Consider the following 17,744-nt stretch of genomic DNA (forward strand, 5'->3'; position numbering starts at 1 on the left):
TAAATTAATGAGCAGGATATTTGGTCATGCATTGTCCTTCTGCTCAACAACATGTCTTTTGAATTTAAAAGAATTGCGAGGTGAAGCTGTCGTCCAGAACTCCAGCATATAACGTAGTCTGACACTCTAGTACTACACATTATTGAAGTTGATGTCTTTCACCTTGAGGCATTAATCTGAGGATGCATGTGCCCTTTCAGCTGGATGAAAACCAGGGCCAAATGCCTCAAATAAAGTGTCTTTGCCAAGTAATCTAAGCGTGAGTTTGGACTGTGTTGACAAAGAGGCTATGAGCAGCCGTGGGAATGAGTGGAGGAGGGGGGATCATGGATTAGTAGGAGTTGGCACTGAGTTGGTGTATGGGCTATAAGTGGCCATAGATATTGGGTATAGGGTGTATCCTGACATGGAGGGTATGAGGGGTCAAGGGGTAGAGGGTATGCGGGGCCATGGAAGTAGGTGGCATGAGTTAGAGTGGGTGGGGCATTGGGGTGAGTGGGTATTGGGAAGGATGAGTACTGGAGGGCTGCTTTTTGGCTTTATTGTTTCATTTGCAGCTGGGATGAAGTCATAGAATCATAGAATCCCTGCAGTATAGAAGGGGGCCATTTGGCCCATCGAGCCTGTGCTGACAACAACCCCACCCCATCCCCATAACCCCATCTATTTACCCTGCTGATCCCCATGGAACTACAGTCAATTTAGCACAGCCAATCAACTTAACCCGCACATCTTTGGGAGGAAACGGGAGCACGCGGAGGAAACCCACGCACATACGGGGAGAACGTGCAGACTCCACACAGACAGTGACCCAAGCTGGGAATTGAACCCGGGTCCCTGGCGCCGTGAGGCAGCAGTGCTAACAACTCTGCCACGCGTGCTGCCCCTAAGTCCTGGAGCATCGAGGCAGGCCTTTCAAGCAGACTGCCTCTACACGCTTTTGGGGCGCAACTCCAGTCCAGCCTGGAACAGAACTTTTGACTTTCCATGCCACCTTCTCCCAAGCCCCTCTTGTGGAGTCGGGAACCATCTTGGGAGCGAAACCCCGGTCTTCAGCCTGGCTTTGCAATCTAAATGCGATTGGGGAATGAGGGGAACAATCCAATGTGGCTGCTTTGCGACAGGCTTGGAATTTGGAGGTCAAACTGTGTGAAAGAATACAGGATATAACGAATGTGTTAGATAAAGAGTGGTATTATCAACTTGGAATGGATAAGAGGTCAGCGAATCGCATCCTTTGCGCGTTTTTTGTTTTGTAGCGTGGAGGCTAATCAGCCACAAAGAATGTTAGCCAGGAAGCTTCATCCTTTCATCCCTCCACATTCTGCAGCTGATAATAATAACAGCCTGGCAAATGAGTCCGACTGAAGGATAATGTATTTCCATCAAAAAATTAGTGTAAATCATTTGGTCGATGCCATTATGTCTTCTAGCTGGTGAAACGAGTGATAATCCTGATCTGAGTAGCAATAATGTGTTCATGCTCTCGTTAGTTTAATGGGGAAATGAAATAGGATTATTCAGCCGCTATAAGGTCTATTTCATGGATTCATTAAAATCGTTGGATCATGTGGCTGGAAAAAAAAGTGTTAAAACAGTTTCTGATGGTGGAATCTTTTCTTGTTACTTGGCAATTCTAATGTCCCCCGGTTAGCTTCAGTTATTGTAGATTTCGTTGGGTGATTAATCTTCTCCCTCTGCACTTGTGCGAGATGGGGCCATTTAAAAAGTATTTTGCAATGTGAGTACGGATTGTGCAATGTCCATTATCATTCAAAGCGTGGAGAAATTGCATATTTAAAACAGCGCCATTTGATTTCATTAAAACAACGTTGCAAATATATTCATTGCACTGATAGGGAGAAGTACTTATTCACCACAGAGAGAGAGAGAGAGAAAAAGATTGGCCTATAAATCATTGCCTTGGACTCACGATTAAGAAACAAAGGGGAAGATGTCTTGGCAGTTGTGCTATTATTGACATCTGGCATCATTCCTACTTGTGCATTATTCCTGTAATGTTTCCAGCACTGGAGTATGGAACACTGTGTATACTTCAAAGCTCTTCAATCGGTAATCATATCCAGGGTGCTATATTTAGTCAATGGCCATAGCGTGTCTTGCTCACCAACCCTCCTGTCTGATCTCCATAGCAACTTAGTTGTGCATTCTGTGGAGCCAGTCAGCAGGTGGCACTCACACTCTATAGTGCAAACAGAGGGACTCGATAGCGGTGGCTAGTGAGACCTGGGCAGACTAAATGGTGAGCATTTTCAATTAGAGCAGTTGACTCCGCAATTCAGCTGTGCGGTGTCTGCTACGGTGTGTATGTTAATGTATGTTCATTTTGTCCAAGTTTAAGTTTATTTATCACTGTCACAAGTCGGCTTACATTAAAGCTGCAGTGAAGTTACCGTGAAAATTCCCCAGTTGCCACGCTCCGGTGCCTGTTCGGGTACACGGAGGGAGAATTTAGCATGGCCAGTGCACCTAACCAGCACGTCTTTCAGGCGGAGCACCCGGAGGAAACCCTTGCAGACACGGGGAGAATGTGCAGACTCTGCATAGACAGTGACCCAAGCCGGGAATTGAACACAGGTCCCTGGTGCTGTGAGGCAGCACTGCTAACCACTCTGTCACCGTGCTGGGCATATTACCTCCCAGTGCTGGAGAGAGAGGATGCTCCAGAGGACAGAATCTGTTTGGTTGGAGCTAAGAACCATTTAATGTATGGTCGTATCTTATTGGCCATCAACTACTGAGAAATATCGAGACGAACAATTTTTCCAAGGAAATTAGAAGAATTAACCCAAGATGGGAATCGAACCCAGGTCCCTGGCACTGTGAGACAGCAGTGCTAACCACTGTGCCACCGTGCTATCCCAGCTAGGTAAAAGGAAGTGCGGGGGGAGTGGGTAAGGAATAATTTGTAGCAGGAAATCATACAGCAATACCCTCAGCGTCTCTTCCTATTGTGACACGGCACGCAGAAATGGCCCTGAGGAAATTTGGCATCAGAGAGCAGATATTTTTCCACAAAAGACGTCAGTAGCCCACTCTGCCACTGAGAAGACCTATACAAGTATCTTATAACTGAGCTTGGAATGTGTCCAAGAGGGTTTTCTATGGGATCCTGTTACTTAAAATGACTTAGAAATTACAGCATCGAAACAGGCTATTGAGCAGAACTACTTACTGTTCAAGTAAGCTGCCTCCCATATTTAACTCCATCAGCATATCTTTAATATTTCTTTCTCCCTTGTCCGCATATCTAGTTCTTAACAAATATTTTTCGGGAGTGGGTGTTGCTGGCTAGGCCACCATTTATTGCCCATCGCTCTTTGCTTTAAGAAGGTGGTGGTGAGGATGTCTGCTTGAGCTGCTGCAGTCCACGTAATGTAGGAGGGACACCAAGAATATTGTTGGGGAGAGAGATTCAGGATTTTGACCCAGGGACAACGAGATAGGTCCAAGTCAGGATTAATGTGTGTCTTGGAGGAGAATTTGCAAATCCAGGTGTTCCCAGGTGTTACTCTTGTCCTTCCAGGCAGTTGAAGCCATGTGATTGGAAGGTGCTGTCTATGGAAGCTTGAGAAACTTCTGCAGTTTATCTCGTAGGTGGCACACGTCGCTGCCACGGTGCTGGTGGTGGAGGGAGTGAATGTTTCAGTTGGTGGATGTGGTTTTGATCTTGACTTAATTTATTATTGTTACATGTATTGGTATACAGTGAAAAATATTGTTTCTGGCATGCTACATAGAGAAGACACACTATTCATAGAGAAGTAAAGGAGAGAGTGCAGAATGTAGTGTTACAGTCATAGCTAGGGTGTAGAGAAAGATCAACTTAATGCAAGGTAAGTACATTCAAAAGACTGATGGCAGCCGGGAAGAAACTGTTCTTGAGTCGGTTGGCATGTGTCTTCAGACTTTCATATCTTGTTCCCAACGGAAGAAGGTGGGAGAGAGAATGTCCGGGGTGCGTGGGGTCCTGAATTATGCTGGTTGCTTTTCCGAGGCAGCGGGAAGTGTGAACGGTGTCAGTGGGTGGGAGGCTAGTTTGAATGATGGGCTGGGCTTCATTTACGACCCTTTGTAGTTTCTTGCGGACTTGGACAGAGCAGGAGCCAAACCAAGCTGTGATACAACCAGAAAGAATGCTTTCTGTGGTGCATCCATAAAAGCTGGTGAGAGTCGTGGATGTACCAAATTTCCTTAGTCTTCTGAGAAAGTAGAGATGTTGGTGGACTTCCTTAACTATAGCGTCAACATTGGGGGACCAAGACAAGTTGTTGGTGATCTGGACATCTAAAAACTTGAAGCTCTCAACCATTTCTACCTTTGACGTAGAGAGGGGCATGTTCTCCACTATGCTTCCTGAAGTCAATGAGTATTTTGTTCATTTTGTTGACATTGAGGGAGAGATTATTGTTGCCGCACCAGTTCACCAAATTTTCTATGTGTTTCAATCAAACAAGCTGCGTTTGTCTTGGCTATGAAAGAATTTTATATCATTTAGTGATCGCGCTGGTAAATAAGGGATGCTATAAATCTCTATCCTAAGATGTAGCTGAATTGTGATCATGTTAATAAAGAACGTGCAGTAGTTAAGTAATCCTTCCCTTAATGATGCAGAAATCCATGGCATTTGCTTCCAGCACCAAGGCTGAGTCAGAACCCATTGAGAATAATTTCTTTAAGCCTCTGATATTCACCATCTCAACTTTGTGTGTAAACACGGCTTCTGCTAATCTTATCTTGAAGCTTTGGTGGTGGAGTGGGAGAAGCTCTGAAAAATTCCCAGATACGTGAACATCAGAGATAATGGCAGAAATTCCCTGATCTTGGATGCTCCGTCAATGCTGCCGGTGAGAACGGAGAATTTGGCGCTCAACCAAAACTACATTCACTGCAGCGGGACTGGAGAATCATAAAACCCAACAGTACTGAAGGAGGCCATTCGGCCCATCAAGTCTACACCGACAACAATCCCACCCAGGCCCTATCCTCACAACCCCACATATTTGCCCCGCTAATCCCTCTAACCTGTGCATCCCAGAACACTATGGGACAATTTAGCATGGCCAATCAACCTGACCTGCACACCTTTGGACTGTGGGAGGAAACCGGAGCACCCGGAGGAAACCCACGCAGACACGGGGAGAACGTGAAAACTCCACACAGACGGTGACCCAAGCCGGGAATTGAACCTGGGTCCCTGGAGCTGTGAGGCAGCAGTGATAACTACTGTGCCACTGTGCCCCCCTGCTGGCCAAAGAAAAGGATATGGAAACAGGCTGAGTAACATAATGAGGGCTATGGGTTGCACAGTGGTATCCATGGCTGTCTCACCGTGCCAGGGACCCAGTTCAATTTCGGCCTCATAGAGGATATGATTTATAAGGAGAGGCTGGACAAACTAGTGTTGTTTCCTCTGGAGCGGCAGAGGCTGAGGGGAAACTTGATAGAAGTCTATAAAATTATGAGATGTACAGATAGCATTGACAACCAGAATCTTTTTCCCAGAGTTGAAATCTCTAATACCAGGCAGCATGCACTTCAGGTAAAAGGGGGAAAGCTCAAAGAACATGTGAGGGGCACTTTTTTTTTACAAGGGAGTGATAGGTCTCTGGAATGTGCTGCCAGGTGTGGTGGTGCAGGCAGATACGATTGGGAGTTTCAGATAACTACATGACTATGCAAGGAATAGAAGGACATGGACCAAAGGCAGGCTTAAAGGGTTAGTTTAATTTGGCATCATGTTTGGTACAAGATCATGAGCTGAAGGGCCTGTTCCTGTGCTGTACTGTTCTATGTTCTACGTCAGTGGGAGTACGGATATTTGCAGGAATGCCATTCAGCAACTGAGTAATTCACTGGGAAGTAGCCATGAGATATTGTTTCTGGAATATTCTAACTTTTAGAAGAATAGGAAAATAACACTTTGTTTAAGAAGGGGATCTAACTTGCAGTAGCATCAGTCCCACAAGTATTTTAGCTCCTAGTTTGATGGGAAAATGCCCGAGTTAAGCCAATCTGCAGCCTATTTGATCAAACAAGAAAACAGTATGTTAACCAAATATGACAGCACTGTTCTCCATGAGAAACTATGCAACAACAGCGAGTTCATAGAAGAAGTTCAGTAAATCTGTCCAGTGAGTAGTATGTACTTGGCAATTAATCCCAAAGAATTTGGATGTCAAGAGGAGCAGATGGTCAAGAATAATATCAACGCACACTCGGGGTCTTGAGGTGATTTGGACTGTATGGTAATGAAGACATTGTAGTACGTCGTGCTCCTGGCTCAACTTGGCACAGCACCCAGAATACATGTCATCCTGAATTACCTATTCATTTCCCTAATATCTGTATGGCTTCTGTGTCATGTTGACTGAGCATTGGAGAAAGCCATCAGTATCAGCTCATGGGCTGAAAGATCTCCTTCTGTGCTATAAACTCTATCACGTAGCAATTGCTTGATGTGATAGGATGATGCAAAGCTGACACTCGTGTTAAAGAGAAATAATTCCCAGTCATCAGGAATGTATAATTTTTACAAAATAGGGGACGGTAACTTAATACACACCTGCACCTATGGGGGAGGTGGCAGCATAGTGGTATTGTCACTGCACAGTCATCAAAAGACCCAGGTTAAAGCTCTGGGGACCCAGGTTCAAATCCTACCATGGCAGATGGTGAAATATGAATTCTATAAAAATCTGGAATTTGATGACCATAAATCAATTGTTGTAAAAACCCATCTCGTTCTTGAATGTCCTTTAGGGAAGGAAATCTGTCATCCTTATCTGGTCTGGCCTACATTTGGTTTGATTTATTATTATCATATGTACTAGTATACAGTGAAAAATATTGTTTCTTGCACGCTACACAGACAAAGCGTACCATTCATAGAGAAGGAAAGGAGAGAGTCCAGAATGTTGTCTTATAGTCATAGCGAGGGTGTAGAGAAAGATCAACTTAATGCAAGGTAAGTCCACTCAAAAGTCTGATGGCAGCAGGGAAGAAGCTGTTCTTGAGTCGGTTGGTTTGCAACCTCAGACTTTTGTATCATTTTCCCAACGGAAGAAGGTGAAAGAGAGGATATCCGGGGTGCGTGGGTTCCTTAATTATGCTGGCTACTTTGCCAAGGCAGAGGGAAGTGTAGACACTAGAGCCACAGCAATGTGGTTGGCTCCCACTTGCCATCAATAAATGCTGGCCCAGCCAACAATGTCTACAGCCCATGAAGAAATAAGAAAAAGCATGCAATGTAGGGTATCAGGAAGATGCTTAAAAGTAACCTGGGAATAAAAGTGCAGTGCAATCTTTCTCAAGACACAAAATCCATTGCCTCTCGATGTCCCTTCTTAAACACATTAAATATCACTGTTAATTTAATTGTGTTTGAGAGAACTTCTCTCCAGAGTAGTTTTAATTTTGAAATCTGACCGTACGAAAAGGATGATAAAGATTTGACTGGTGCAGGAATTGCTCTGGGTTTTCGTATAATATTCTTTCAATGGCAGTTGACCTATCTTGCTGCCTCCGCCCCTGAATTCACTGGCTTGTGCTGGGTGAAAGGACGAGTGATCCTTTAGTATATCTTTGGCTATTCTTGGTGTGGAGTGGTAGTAAGCAATATAGACATAGAAACCCTAAAGTGCAGAAAGAGGTCATTTGGCCTATTGAGTCTGCACCGACCACAATCCTACCCAGGCCCTAACTCCATATATCTACACATTTATCTGCTAACCCCTCCAATCTACGCATCTCAGAACATTAAGGGGCAACTTTAGCACAGCCAATCAACCTAACTTGCACATCTTTGGACTGCGGGAGGAAACCGGAGCAACCAGTGAAAACCCACGCAGACACGAGGAGAATGTGCAAACTCCTCACAGACAGTGACCCAAGCCGGGAATCAAACCCAGGTCCCTGGGGTTGTGAAGCAGCAGTGCTAACCACTGTGCTACCATGCCGCCCTGAGAACACAGGCGACATGTGGGAACACAGGCGAAATCAATCCTGCCATCCTCTGAAAAAGCAGGAACCACTGGACACTGAGAAAAAAACGAGAAGCCAGACTCCAGATGCAACCAGAAATTCTCCCATCTGCATCCTTAGCAGTAACAAAAATCCATTTCCAAGGTGGAAGCCACTCGAATAAAATAATCTAAACACTGTCTGAAAAGTCCCATATTATTTCCCTTTCAGCATGTGTACTGTAAGCCTGAAGCTATGACTGTGCTTACACCATTCTTGTTTTGCTATTCACAGCATTTTTAATAATGCAACAGCGTGATGTCAAGTATTTTATAGGCAAGAAACCACATTATACTAGCATTCTCAATGTTGTTCTGCTGAGCCTGTAACTCATTTGTATTGTAACTTGTATTCAACCCACTGTTGGAGGTTGAATGCTCCAAATTAAAAATATTAATTTGCTGCAGTATTTAGTCTTTGCGGCTGTTTTCCAGAGAGGGTTGGTGTTGCACTTAAAAAAAAAACATTCTGAAAATGTAATCTGTTTTTTGCCATGGTGATTCAGTTTTGGTTCAGGCGTTTATGTAACTAACGTTTTAGCAGTGAATGTTTCTCATCTTTGTTTGCTGTGAACACTATTTACCTCCCTAACAACAGCTTTGCTAAGAAAAATTGCCTTTTCTCTGCTTTACGTTTTTGTTTGAGGAGGATTTTTGAGTCACTGTGCACTGTAGGTTACTGTACACTGACATACTATATATTCGCAAGCAACCAAAGCTTTGCTGTCCCCTCTGTTCTGCAGCTCGTGCAGTAATTTTGCAATTTGCATGGTACTTCAACCCTGCAAGTTAACCTTGCAGGCAGTTCCACATTTTGATTACTCTGCTGTATTTGAAAAGTGAGTTACTGTTGCCCCTGTACTGTTCCATGCAAGGGCAAATAACATGCATATTTCAGTGTATGTGTGTGCAGGGTCTGTAGGCAATGCCAGAGAGAGAGAAGAAAAACTCTCAGCTTTTTGATGCCAGTAAGAATGAAAGAAATATGGTTTCATACAAACACAATTAAACTGAGGCCAGTGCGAAGCCCAGGACTACTACATCGAGCTATTTCTGGGGGTTGTCAATACTCCAGAAAGTAGCCTCAAATCATATTTCTACTGTATGTAGCTTTCTGCAGATATGACCAGAAATTCTGCCTCCTTGCCAATATAGTTGTCCATTTCTCATGTGAAATCTATCCTACTTAAAGATCTGAACATGTTGAAGATTTAATCTTTTATTTAGAATTTAGAAAAATGAGGGGAGATCAAATTGAGGTATACAAGATGATAAAAGGTATGGATTAAGTGGATGTGGAGCAGATACTTCCCTCTTGTGGGTCATTCTAGGACAAGAGGTCATAGTCTTAGGATAAGGGGTAGCAAATTTAAAATAGAAGTGAGGAGAAACTACTTCTCCCAGAGGATTGTGAATCTGTGGAATTCGCTACCCCAAAATGCAGTGGATGCTGGGACAATGAATTTAAGGAGGAGTGTGACAGATTTTTAATTGGTAATGGGATGAAGGGTTACAGGGAGAAGGCAGGAAAATAGGGATGAGGCGCATGTCAGCCATGATTGAATGGTAGAGCAGACAAGATGGGCCGAATGGTCTAATTCCATTGCTATATCTGATGAAATTATATACTTGACAATGCTGCCATATTGAGATAGTATAACTGACTCTCAATTTCTGGCATGCATTTGTCCTAAAGGAGAATAGAGAACAACATAGCCAGCTGGGCCCAATGGCCTGCTTTTGTATTGAACAATTTGATGGCCAGAATTATTTTCCACATTCCAACGCCACCACCTCCTCCACCACCACCACCCACCCCCCCCATCCCCAAATGACCTGGCAGCAATTTTACACTGAGGCTAGCAAGGACTCAATCAGGAAGCCCACTCCTGCCCCAACTGAGGTCCTTAAATTGCTAGTTATTGGTCAGTTAGGGACCATTTTCCACCCAGCCTCAATTTTTAGGCCAGCTTGTGAATGACAGCTCAGGAGGGGGAATCCTGGAAATGAAAGGTTGACTTTGGAATGGATGTGGGCGGGAGAGGTCGCCTCCATCTGCAGCCCCCTTCTGACTGGACGCACCCTCCCCGTAAGCCTTGGTGACCTCCGCTTCCACCCTCCTCTCTAACCCCTTCCCTGGCCTAGCCACCGAGACCCGCATGCCCCTCTCCCCCTGACCCTCACAGGCTATCCCTACCCTCCCTGACTCCCTGCCCTGGGACCCTGACAGCAACTTGGGCCTCCAGTAGGGCTTGGGCTACGGTTGCGCTGTGAAGTGCCCCTTCCGGCCACTGCGACGGTAGATTCTGGAAAGTCGTTGCCCAATCTGATTGGCTCTCCAATGTGGGACTTCCTCCCAAATGAGAGGGTGGACCAACACTGGTTAGAGGGTAAAACGGCAGAGAGGCCCTGGGGGTAGATAGGGACGTGTTCCCAAAAAGCTTAGGCCAATAATGCAACTCTGTGAAACCATTTCTCCAGATACTGGATGGTGAGCAATTTTTATTGATGTTTTTATCGTCTCTCTTTTCTAGGCTTCCGTTTATCCAGCCTTCAAAAGAAGGTGAGCTTTGTGAATCTAGACCTCTTCGGTACAATCACTGGCCCAGTGCCACATCTTCAGACTGGTCCCTTCAGAGGGAGGAGGAGACCGGCAGTGCTCTGGAAGCCATGTCCTTACGGTTGATGATGCAGGATTGTACAGCAGTCAAGACCATGCTTCTCAAGCTGAAGAGGATTCTACAAGAGGTAATGGTTGAATATTTCCTTCATTTTTCCTCTCAAGTTTAATAGGAAGCTGCAGCAAATCTATTTCAGAAAAAAACATGCTGAGTTGTAAAGCAATGACATTGGCCTTATGTTGGAGTTGTGAGAAAGCTGGTTTGACAGAGCAGAATTAGGCCACTCGGCCCATTGAGTCTACTCCGCCATTCAATCATGGCTGATATTTTTCTCATCCCCATTCCCCATCGTCACTGATCCCCTTATTAATCAAGAACCTATCTGTCTCTGTCTTAAAGACACTCAATGACCCGGCCTCCACAGCCTTCTGCGACAAAGAGTTCCACAGATTCACCACTCTCTGGCTGAAGAAATTCCTCCTCATCTCTGCTCTAAAGGATCATCCCTTTAGCCTGAGTTTGTGCCCTCTGGTTCTAGTTTTTTCCACTAGTGGAAACATGCTCTCCACATCCACTCTATCCAGGCCTCGCCGTATCCTTCAGTTTCAATAAGATCCCCCCTCATCCTTTTAAACTCCATCGAGTACAAACCCAGAGTCCTCAACCGTTCCTCATACGACAAACCCTTCATTCCAGGGATCATTCTTGTGAACCTCCTCTGGACCCTTTCCAATGTGGGGCGCTATCGTACTGGCCATTTGTGCCATGCTCCCGCTGCAGCGAGGCTGGAGTATTTGGGGCCCAGAAAATCTCCGTGCTCTGCAGCGGGATGGGAAAATCCCACCGGCATGGATGGCGGCAACGTTCCGGCCATGGAAAAGAACCATGAGTGCGTAAGATTATGAGGGGTATTGGCAGGGCCAGTAGAGAGCGGCTGTTCCCCTTGATTGAGGATTCATTCACGAGGCGGGCTGGGCATAGTTTTAGGGTGAGAGGTAGGAAATGTAGAGGGGATTTGAGAAAGAAAAATCATCCAGAGGGTGGTGGGAATCTGGAGAATGCACTGCCTGGGAAGGTAGTGGAGGCTGGCACCCTTGCAACCTTTAAAAAATATTAGGATGAGCATGTGAAATATCATAACATACAAGGCTGTCGAACAAGTGCAGGAAATGGGATTGGTGGGCCATTATTGGTGGTTATTGTCGGTGCAGATTTGATGGGCCGAAGAGCCTTTTCTGTAATATATGACTCTATGATATGGAATAGTACAACAATTTTGCAGATTTTCTTCTCCAATTATTTAACAAATTCACTTTTGAATATGTATTCACCACTCAATACGTACTACATTCCAAATCAAGTAGGTAAGGATTTTTTCCTTATGTTGCATTTGGTTATTGACCCTATTGTCATTGGAAACAGTTTATTTGCTTGATTTTAAACTCATCATGATTTTAAACATCTTTATTGAATCTCCTCTTCTCTGCTCCTATACAACCTTGCTCGCCAGCCTCTCCCAATAACTGTAACCTTGGGACCATTCATATAAATCTCCTCTGTAATGGAGAGAGCAAAGCCTTAGATTACAGGGTGATATAGAACAGGCTGGTCAGACGGACAGAACAGTGGCAAATGGAATTTAACCCTGAACAGTTTTAGGCAATGCATTCTGAGAGGACTAACAAGGCAAGGAACTACACAATGAATGGTCGCACCCCAGGAAGCACAGAGGGTCAAAGGAACCTTGGTGTGCATGTCTATCGATCTCTGAAGACAGCCGGACAGAGAAAGTGGTTAAGAAGGCCTATGGGAAACTTACCTTTATTAACCGAGGCATTGAACATAATGCGGCGTAGTGGTTAGCACTGCTGCCTCACAGCTTCAGGGACCCGGGTTCGATTCCCGGCTTGGGTGACTGTCTGTGTGGAGTTTGCAAGTTCTCCACGTGCCTGCGTGGGTTTCCTCTGGGTGCACCGGTTGCTTCCCACAGTCCAAAAATGTGTGGGTTAGGTGGATTGGCCATGCTAAATTGCCCCTTAGTGTCAGGGGGACCAACTAGGGTAAATGCATGGGGTAATGGGGGTAGGACATGAGTGGGATTATAGACAGACTTGATGGACCAAATGGCCTCCTTCTGCATTGTAGGGATTCTATGATTCCATGATAGGAGCAGGGGGGACAATGATGGAGTTGTATAAAATGCTAGTTAGGCCATAGTTAGAGTACTATGTGCAGTTCTTGTCACCGCACTGTAGGAGGGTTATGCTAGAGAAATGCAGAGGAAGTTCACCAGGGTGTTGCCTGGCCTGGAATGTTTCAGCTTTCAAAATAGGCTGAGGTTGTCTCCCTTGGAGCAGAGAACACTGAGGGGGAAACCAGATTGAGGTGTATTAAATTATGAGGGGCATAGATAGGAAGACATTTTTCCCCTTAGCAGAAGGATCAATGCCGGGGGCATAAATTTAAGTTAAAGGGCAGGACGTTTATAGGAGAATGAGGAAAAATGTTTTGAGCCAGAGGGTGGTGGGAACCTGGAACTCACTGCCTGAAAGGGTGATAGAGTTGGGCACCCTCACAATATTTAAGAAACATTGAGATGAGCACTTGAAACGCCAAAGCATTACAAAGCTATCGACCAAGTGCTGGAAAATAGAATTAGAATAGACAGGGGGTTGATGGCTAGTGTGGACGTGATGGGCTGAAGGGCCTCTCTCCGTGCTGTAGAACACTGGGGGGCATGATCTTACAAAAATACTAAACGAGCGGGAGAGTTTTAGATTCATGTTTTGGGTGAGTTTGAAAATGCTGTCTTATCGCACTCAGTGCAAAACAAATACCAGGGGCGGCACGGTGGCACAGCGGTTAGCACTGTTGCCTCACAGTGCCGGGACCCAAGTTCGATTCCCCGCCTGGGTCACTGTCTGTGCGGGGTCTGCATGTTGTCCCCGTGTCTGCGTGGGTTTCCTCCAGGTGCTCCGGTTTCCTCCCACAATTCAAGAGACGTGCTGGTTAGATGCATTGGCCGTGCTAAATTCTCCCTCAGTGTATCCGAACAGGCGCCGGAGTGTGACGACTAGGGGATTTTCATAGTAACTTCATTGCAGTGTTAATGCAAGCCTACTTGTAACACATAAGTAGACTTAACATAAAAGGATGTGAATCTGACCAGCAGAGCGCAGGGGGGGGGAGGGAAGGGAGTGGGGGGGGATAGCAGTGTAAATACCTGGGGTTACCGGGATAGGACCTGGGTGGGATTGTTGTTGGTGCAGGCGCGATGGGCAGAATGGCCTCCTTCTGCACTGTAGGGATACTGCCGGTCTGATGCTCCCTATTCTGTGCTATCTCACTTCAAACCCTTTGTTACCCAGTAAGGGGTACACTTCAGTTGCCCTCCCTTTCCCTCTTGCCGGAAGTTACCTGATCCTTCTCCTATTTAAAGGCCATCATTGCTCCATCATTTTTCACCTCTGAGAAATTATCCTCCTGCTATTATTAAAGGCAGAGTAAACCAGCACTGTGTCCAATTAATTTGCTATATCCTGGGGTGCCCCATAATAACAAAACATCATACGGTTATTGCACATTTGATTATTCCATTACCAAGCAATTATTGAAACTTTTGCTTTAGGTGATGGACTTATGTGAAAATAATTCTTTTTTCCATCCACTGTTTCTACTCATTTTACTTTAACCTTTTCTCAGAGTGATAACTTCACCACAGCTATATTGAATAATGGAAAATACTTCAGCGTTCTGTCTGCTTTCCTCCTCCGTTTTACATCTTCCACACACGCAACTTTCCCTTAGATAGAAATGCACAACACCTCTCTCTGGTGCCCTTGTTACCCAATATGAGATAAGCTTTGATGACAGATTCGCTCTCCCGAGACACAGTTCTGTTGTTCTGGATGCCTGTCCATCAACCTGGCTTCTAAGGGGGAGAAGAAAAGCTCCAGTAAATCTCAGTCACGGAGCAGTATTGAGTTTAGTTTCTAGTCAAGGCTAACATTTGAATTGAGCTGTTTTTGCAATGTGTTGCTGCTCACCTGGGGAGCGGTGGCGACTTGCTAATAATAAAAAAGAAGGAGAATGCTGGAAATACTCAACAGGTCAGGCAACATTTGTAATATTCAGTTTGTTGACCTGTCGTCAGAATCTGTTTACATCTTGTTCTGCCTGATAGTATACAGCTGGCCTGAGCGCAGTGTTGTCCAACATAATAACCACATGTTGGGGATCCAGATGTGACGAATTTGCATTTCTGCTGAGTAAATCTCTGTAGAATCCCTACAGTGCAGAAGGAAGCCTTTTGGCCCATCCAGGTCTGTGCTGAGACTCCTTAAGAGCATCTTGCCCAGGCCCACTGTTCCTCAATCCCTCTCCTCAGAACCCTACACATTTACCATGGTTAGTTTACCCAACTCACCATCTTTGAGCACTAAGGGTAAATTTACTATGGCCAGTCCACCTAACCTACACATCTTTGGACTGTGGGCAGAAACCATAGCATCTGGAGGAAACCCAGGCAGACACGGGGAGAACGTGCAAACTCCACACAGACAGTCAGCCAAAGTGGGAATTGAGCTTGGGTCCCTGGTGGTGTGAGGCAGCAGTGCTAACCATCTTGCCACCCAAATAAACAATGGGTAATGGGCACCATCCTTGGGTATGTGATCTCAGTGTTCACATGAAGTGGGTATGTAAACTTTCCAATCATTTTGTGCATTTGTTGCTAAGATGGTAAGGTATGGAAGACAGAGTATGTGGGTATTGTCAGTGCTTTACTTCCTTGCTTACAGAAAACATTTATTAATTAATAAAGATGTTTGATACACACTTACTTGTTTGTGTAAGATCTTTTCTCCTAAATTAATTCACGCAGCTAAAATAGTGTGATCATCAGATCACACTATTGGGATTAGTCAGCGATTTCTGTTGGACATTGTTGCCTTAAGATGATTAAGAACAACTGCGTAGCTACATGCTGCCTTTATGAATTCTATATAATTTCTCTAGCTAATCAATACAAAGTACTGTTGGGAGTTATTCTCTGGTGTCTTCCTGAGGGGATATGGGACTTGGGCTCCGCCCTTGTGTGTCAGGACTCGGCCTGTTAGGGAAGCACCTACCCTGCCAATCAGACACGGGGTAATTGTTAATTTATTCTTGGGATGTTGGTAACACTGATATGACGGTGTTGATTGCCCAGTCTGCATGGTCCTGAGAAGCTTCGGGTGTGTCCACTAAAATACTCCAGTCCTTTTGGTGCCAGCGCTCCCACAATAGTGTTGATTGCAGAACTGTGGGGTTCTGACTCCAGGACAATGGAGCTCTAGTGATAAGTATCCAAGTCAGGGGAAGTGTAACTTCAAACTGATGGTATCCTTAGAAGGTTGAAATGTTAAGAAAGCTGCAGAATATTCTGTAACCTCTTCTGCACCACCTCCCCTGCCCCATTTCTCAAATTTGGGCCTTGTGCATTTGGCTGATTTTCATTATCCAACCATTGATGTCCTATCTTCAGCTGCACAGACCCTAAACTTCAGAAATCCCTTCCTGAACATTTCTACCTCTCTCATCTTTCATCCCTTTTAAGAAGCGATTTAATCAAGCTTTTGGTCTCCTGCTGTAATGTGGCTTGACACCAAAATTCTATCTGTTATCACTCCTACATGGCATCAGTAGGATGGTTTTAACTGCATTAAATACAAGGATACCAAATAAAGCAAAGGAATTCATAGCCAATTCCATTGTCTTCATGTCATTGTTGCATTTTCGTTGTTGCAAAAGATCTTTTGGCCCATGGCCAATAAAATGGCATAAGAATATTCTTGTTAGTGAATGTTGTCTGTTAATACCACAGATCTTACTTTCATCTGCTGACATGGTGGCTTTGAATGAGTGAGGCTTTTGGCCCACCTCAATTCAAGGATGCGGACAAATCCTACAATCGCTCCCAATGTTCTTTCCAATTCTCTTAAATTATTTCACCATTACAAAGCACACCTTTTTCTCAGTGTCAGTTAGTAACAAAATGAAGGCCCTCATGTTAAGGTGCAGGGTGGGGTCTGGCCTAATGGTATTAATGCTAGACTATTAACTCAGAATAGTCAGCTAATATTCTGGGAACCTGGGTTCAAATCCCACCACAGCAGATGGTGAAATTAAAATTCAATAAAAAATATCTGGAATTTAGGATCTACTGATGACCATGAAGCCATTGTCGATTGTCAGCAAAACTCACCTGGTTTGCTAATGTCCACTGGGGAAGGAAATCTGCCATCCTTACCCGATCTGGCCTACATGTGACGCCAAAGCCACAGCAGTGTGGTTGACTCTCGACTGAAATGGCCCAGCAAGCCACTCAGTTCAAGGGCAGCTAAGGATGGGCAATGAATGCTGGCCAGTCAGTGATGCCCACATCCCACGAATGAATAAAAACAACAATCCTAAAATACAGCCTCACACCCCAGCAAGAATTCATCCATGACCACCTTCCTCTTTCATTAACTATTAACAACAAAAACACCCAGCAAGAATAAACACTGCAGAATTATGTTTGGCAACAGGTCTCACAACTTTCCTGTTTGCCAATATGGCAACATTCAGGGGAAGCTTGCTGAGCTGGCTCTGTCTGTCTGAAAGGGATAAAATTCCTCTGCATTCACTGGTTTGTATTATTATCTCTATTCCACTCTATAATTAGCATGCAGTGAGATCAGTCATGTAAACACTCGTTTATTGTTCAAAGGTGATAAAGTAATTTGTATTTGGTGTTTCTTTATTTCCCTATGTTTGCACCACAAGCATTCTCCAGGCTGCTTACATAATGATTTTGTAACTTTATCCTGTGGGAAATATTTTCCTGGAGATTATGAGGTTTTTGTTCATCAAAATTCACCGCTTTTCCACCATTCCAATTCCAAAATGCTACATTCCAAGGCACCAACTTTGGTACCACTGAAAACCTTTGGAGTGCAGTGCAGAAAATGGGGTCAAATTTGGGTCTGAAGGGGTGTGGATCAATATTCTCCCCACCCCTACCATGCCAAACAAGTGGGCATTTGGTCAATCTCCCATT

The 17,744-nt window shown here is 44.7% G+C and overlaps 1 protein-coding gene across 4 annotated transcripts in view; it reads left to right on the plus strand.

Moving 5' to 3' along the window:
* The window catches only part of ccser1 (coiled-coil serine-rich protein 1), a 1,158,875-nt gene that overhangs the window by 494,302 nt on the left and 646,829 nt on the right, over positions 1 to 17,744 (plus strand). For all 4 annotated transcript variants that reach the window (XM_080195592.1, XM_080195582.1, XM_080195612.1 and 1 more), the window contains exon 6: positions 10,577 to 10,790. In XM_080195592.1, the coding sequence (XP_080051718.1) occupies positions 10,577 to 10,790 (214 nt within the window). The remainder of the gene's footprint in view (positions 1 to 10,576; positions 10,791 to 17,744) is intronic.

Source organism: Carcharhinus amblyrhynchos, chromosome 1 (genome assembly GCF_965287045.1).
Source record: "Carcharhinus amblyrhynchos chromosome 1, sCarAmb.v2.hapA, whole genome shotgun sequence".
Taxonomy (NCBI): domain Eukaryota; kingdom Metazoa; phylum Chordata; class Chondrichthyes; order Carcharhiniformes; family Carcharhinidae; genus Carcharhinus; species Carcharhinus amblyrhynchos.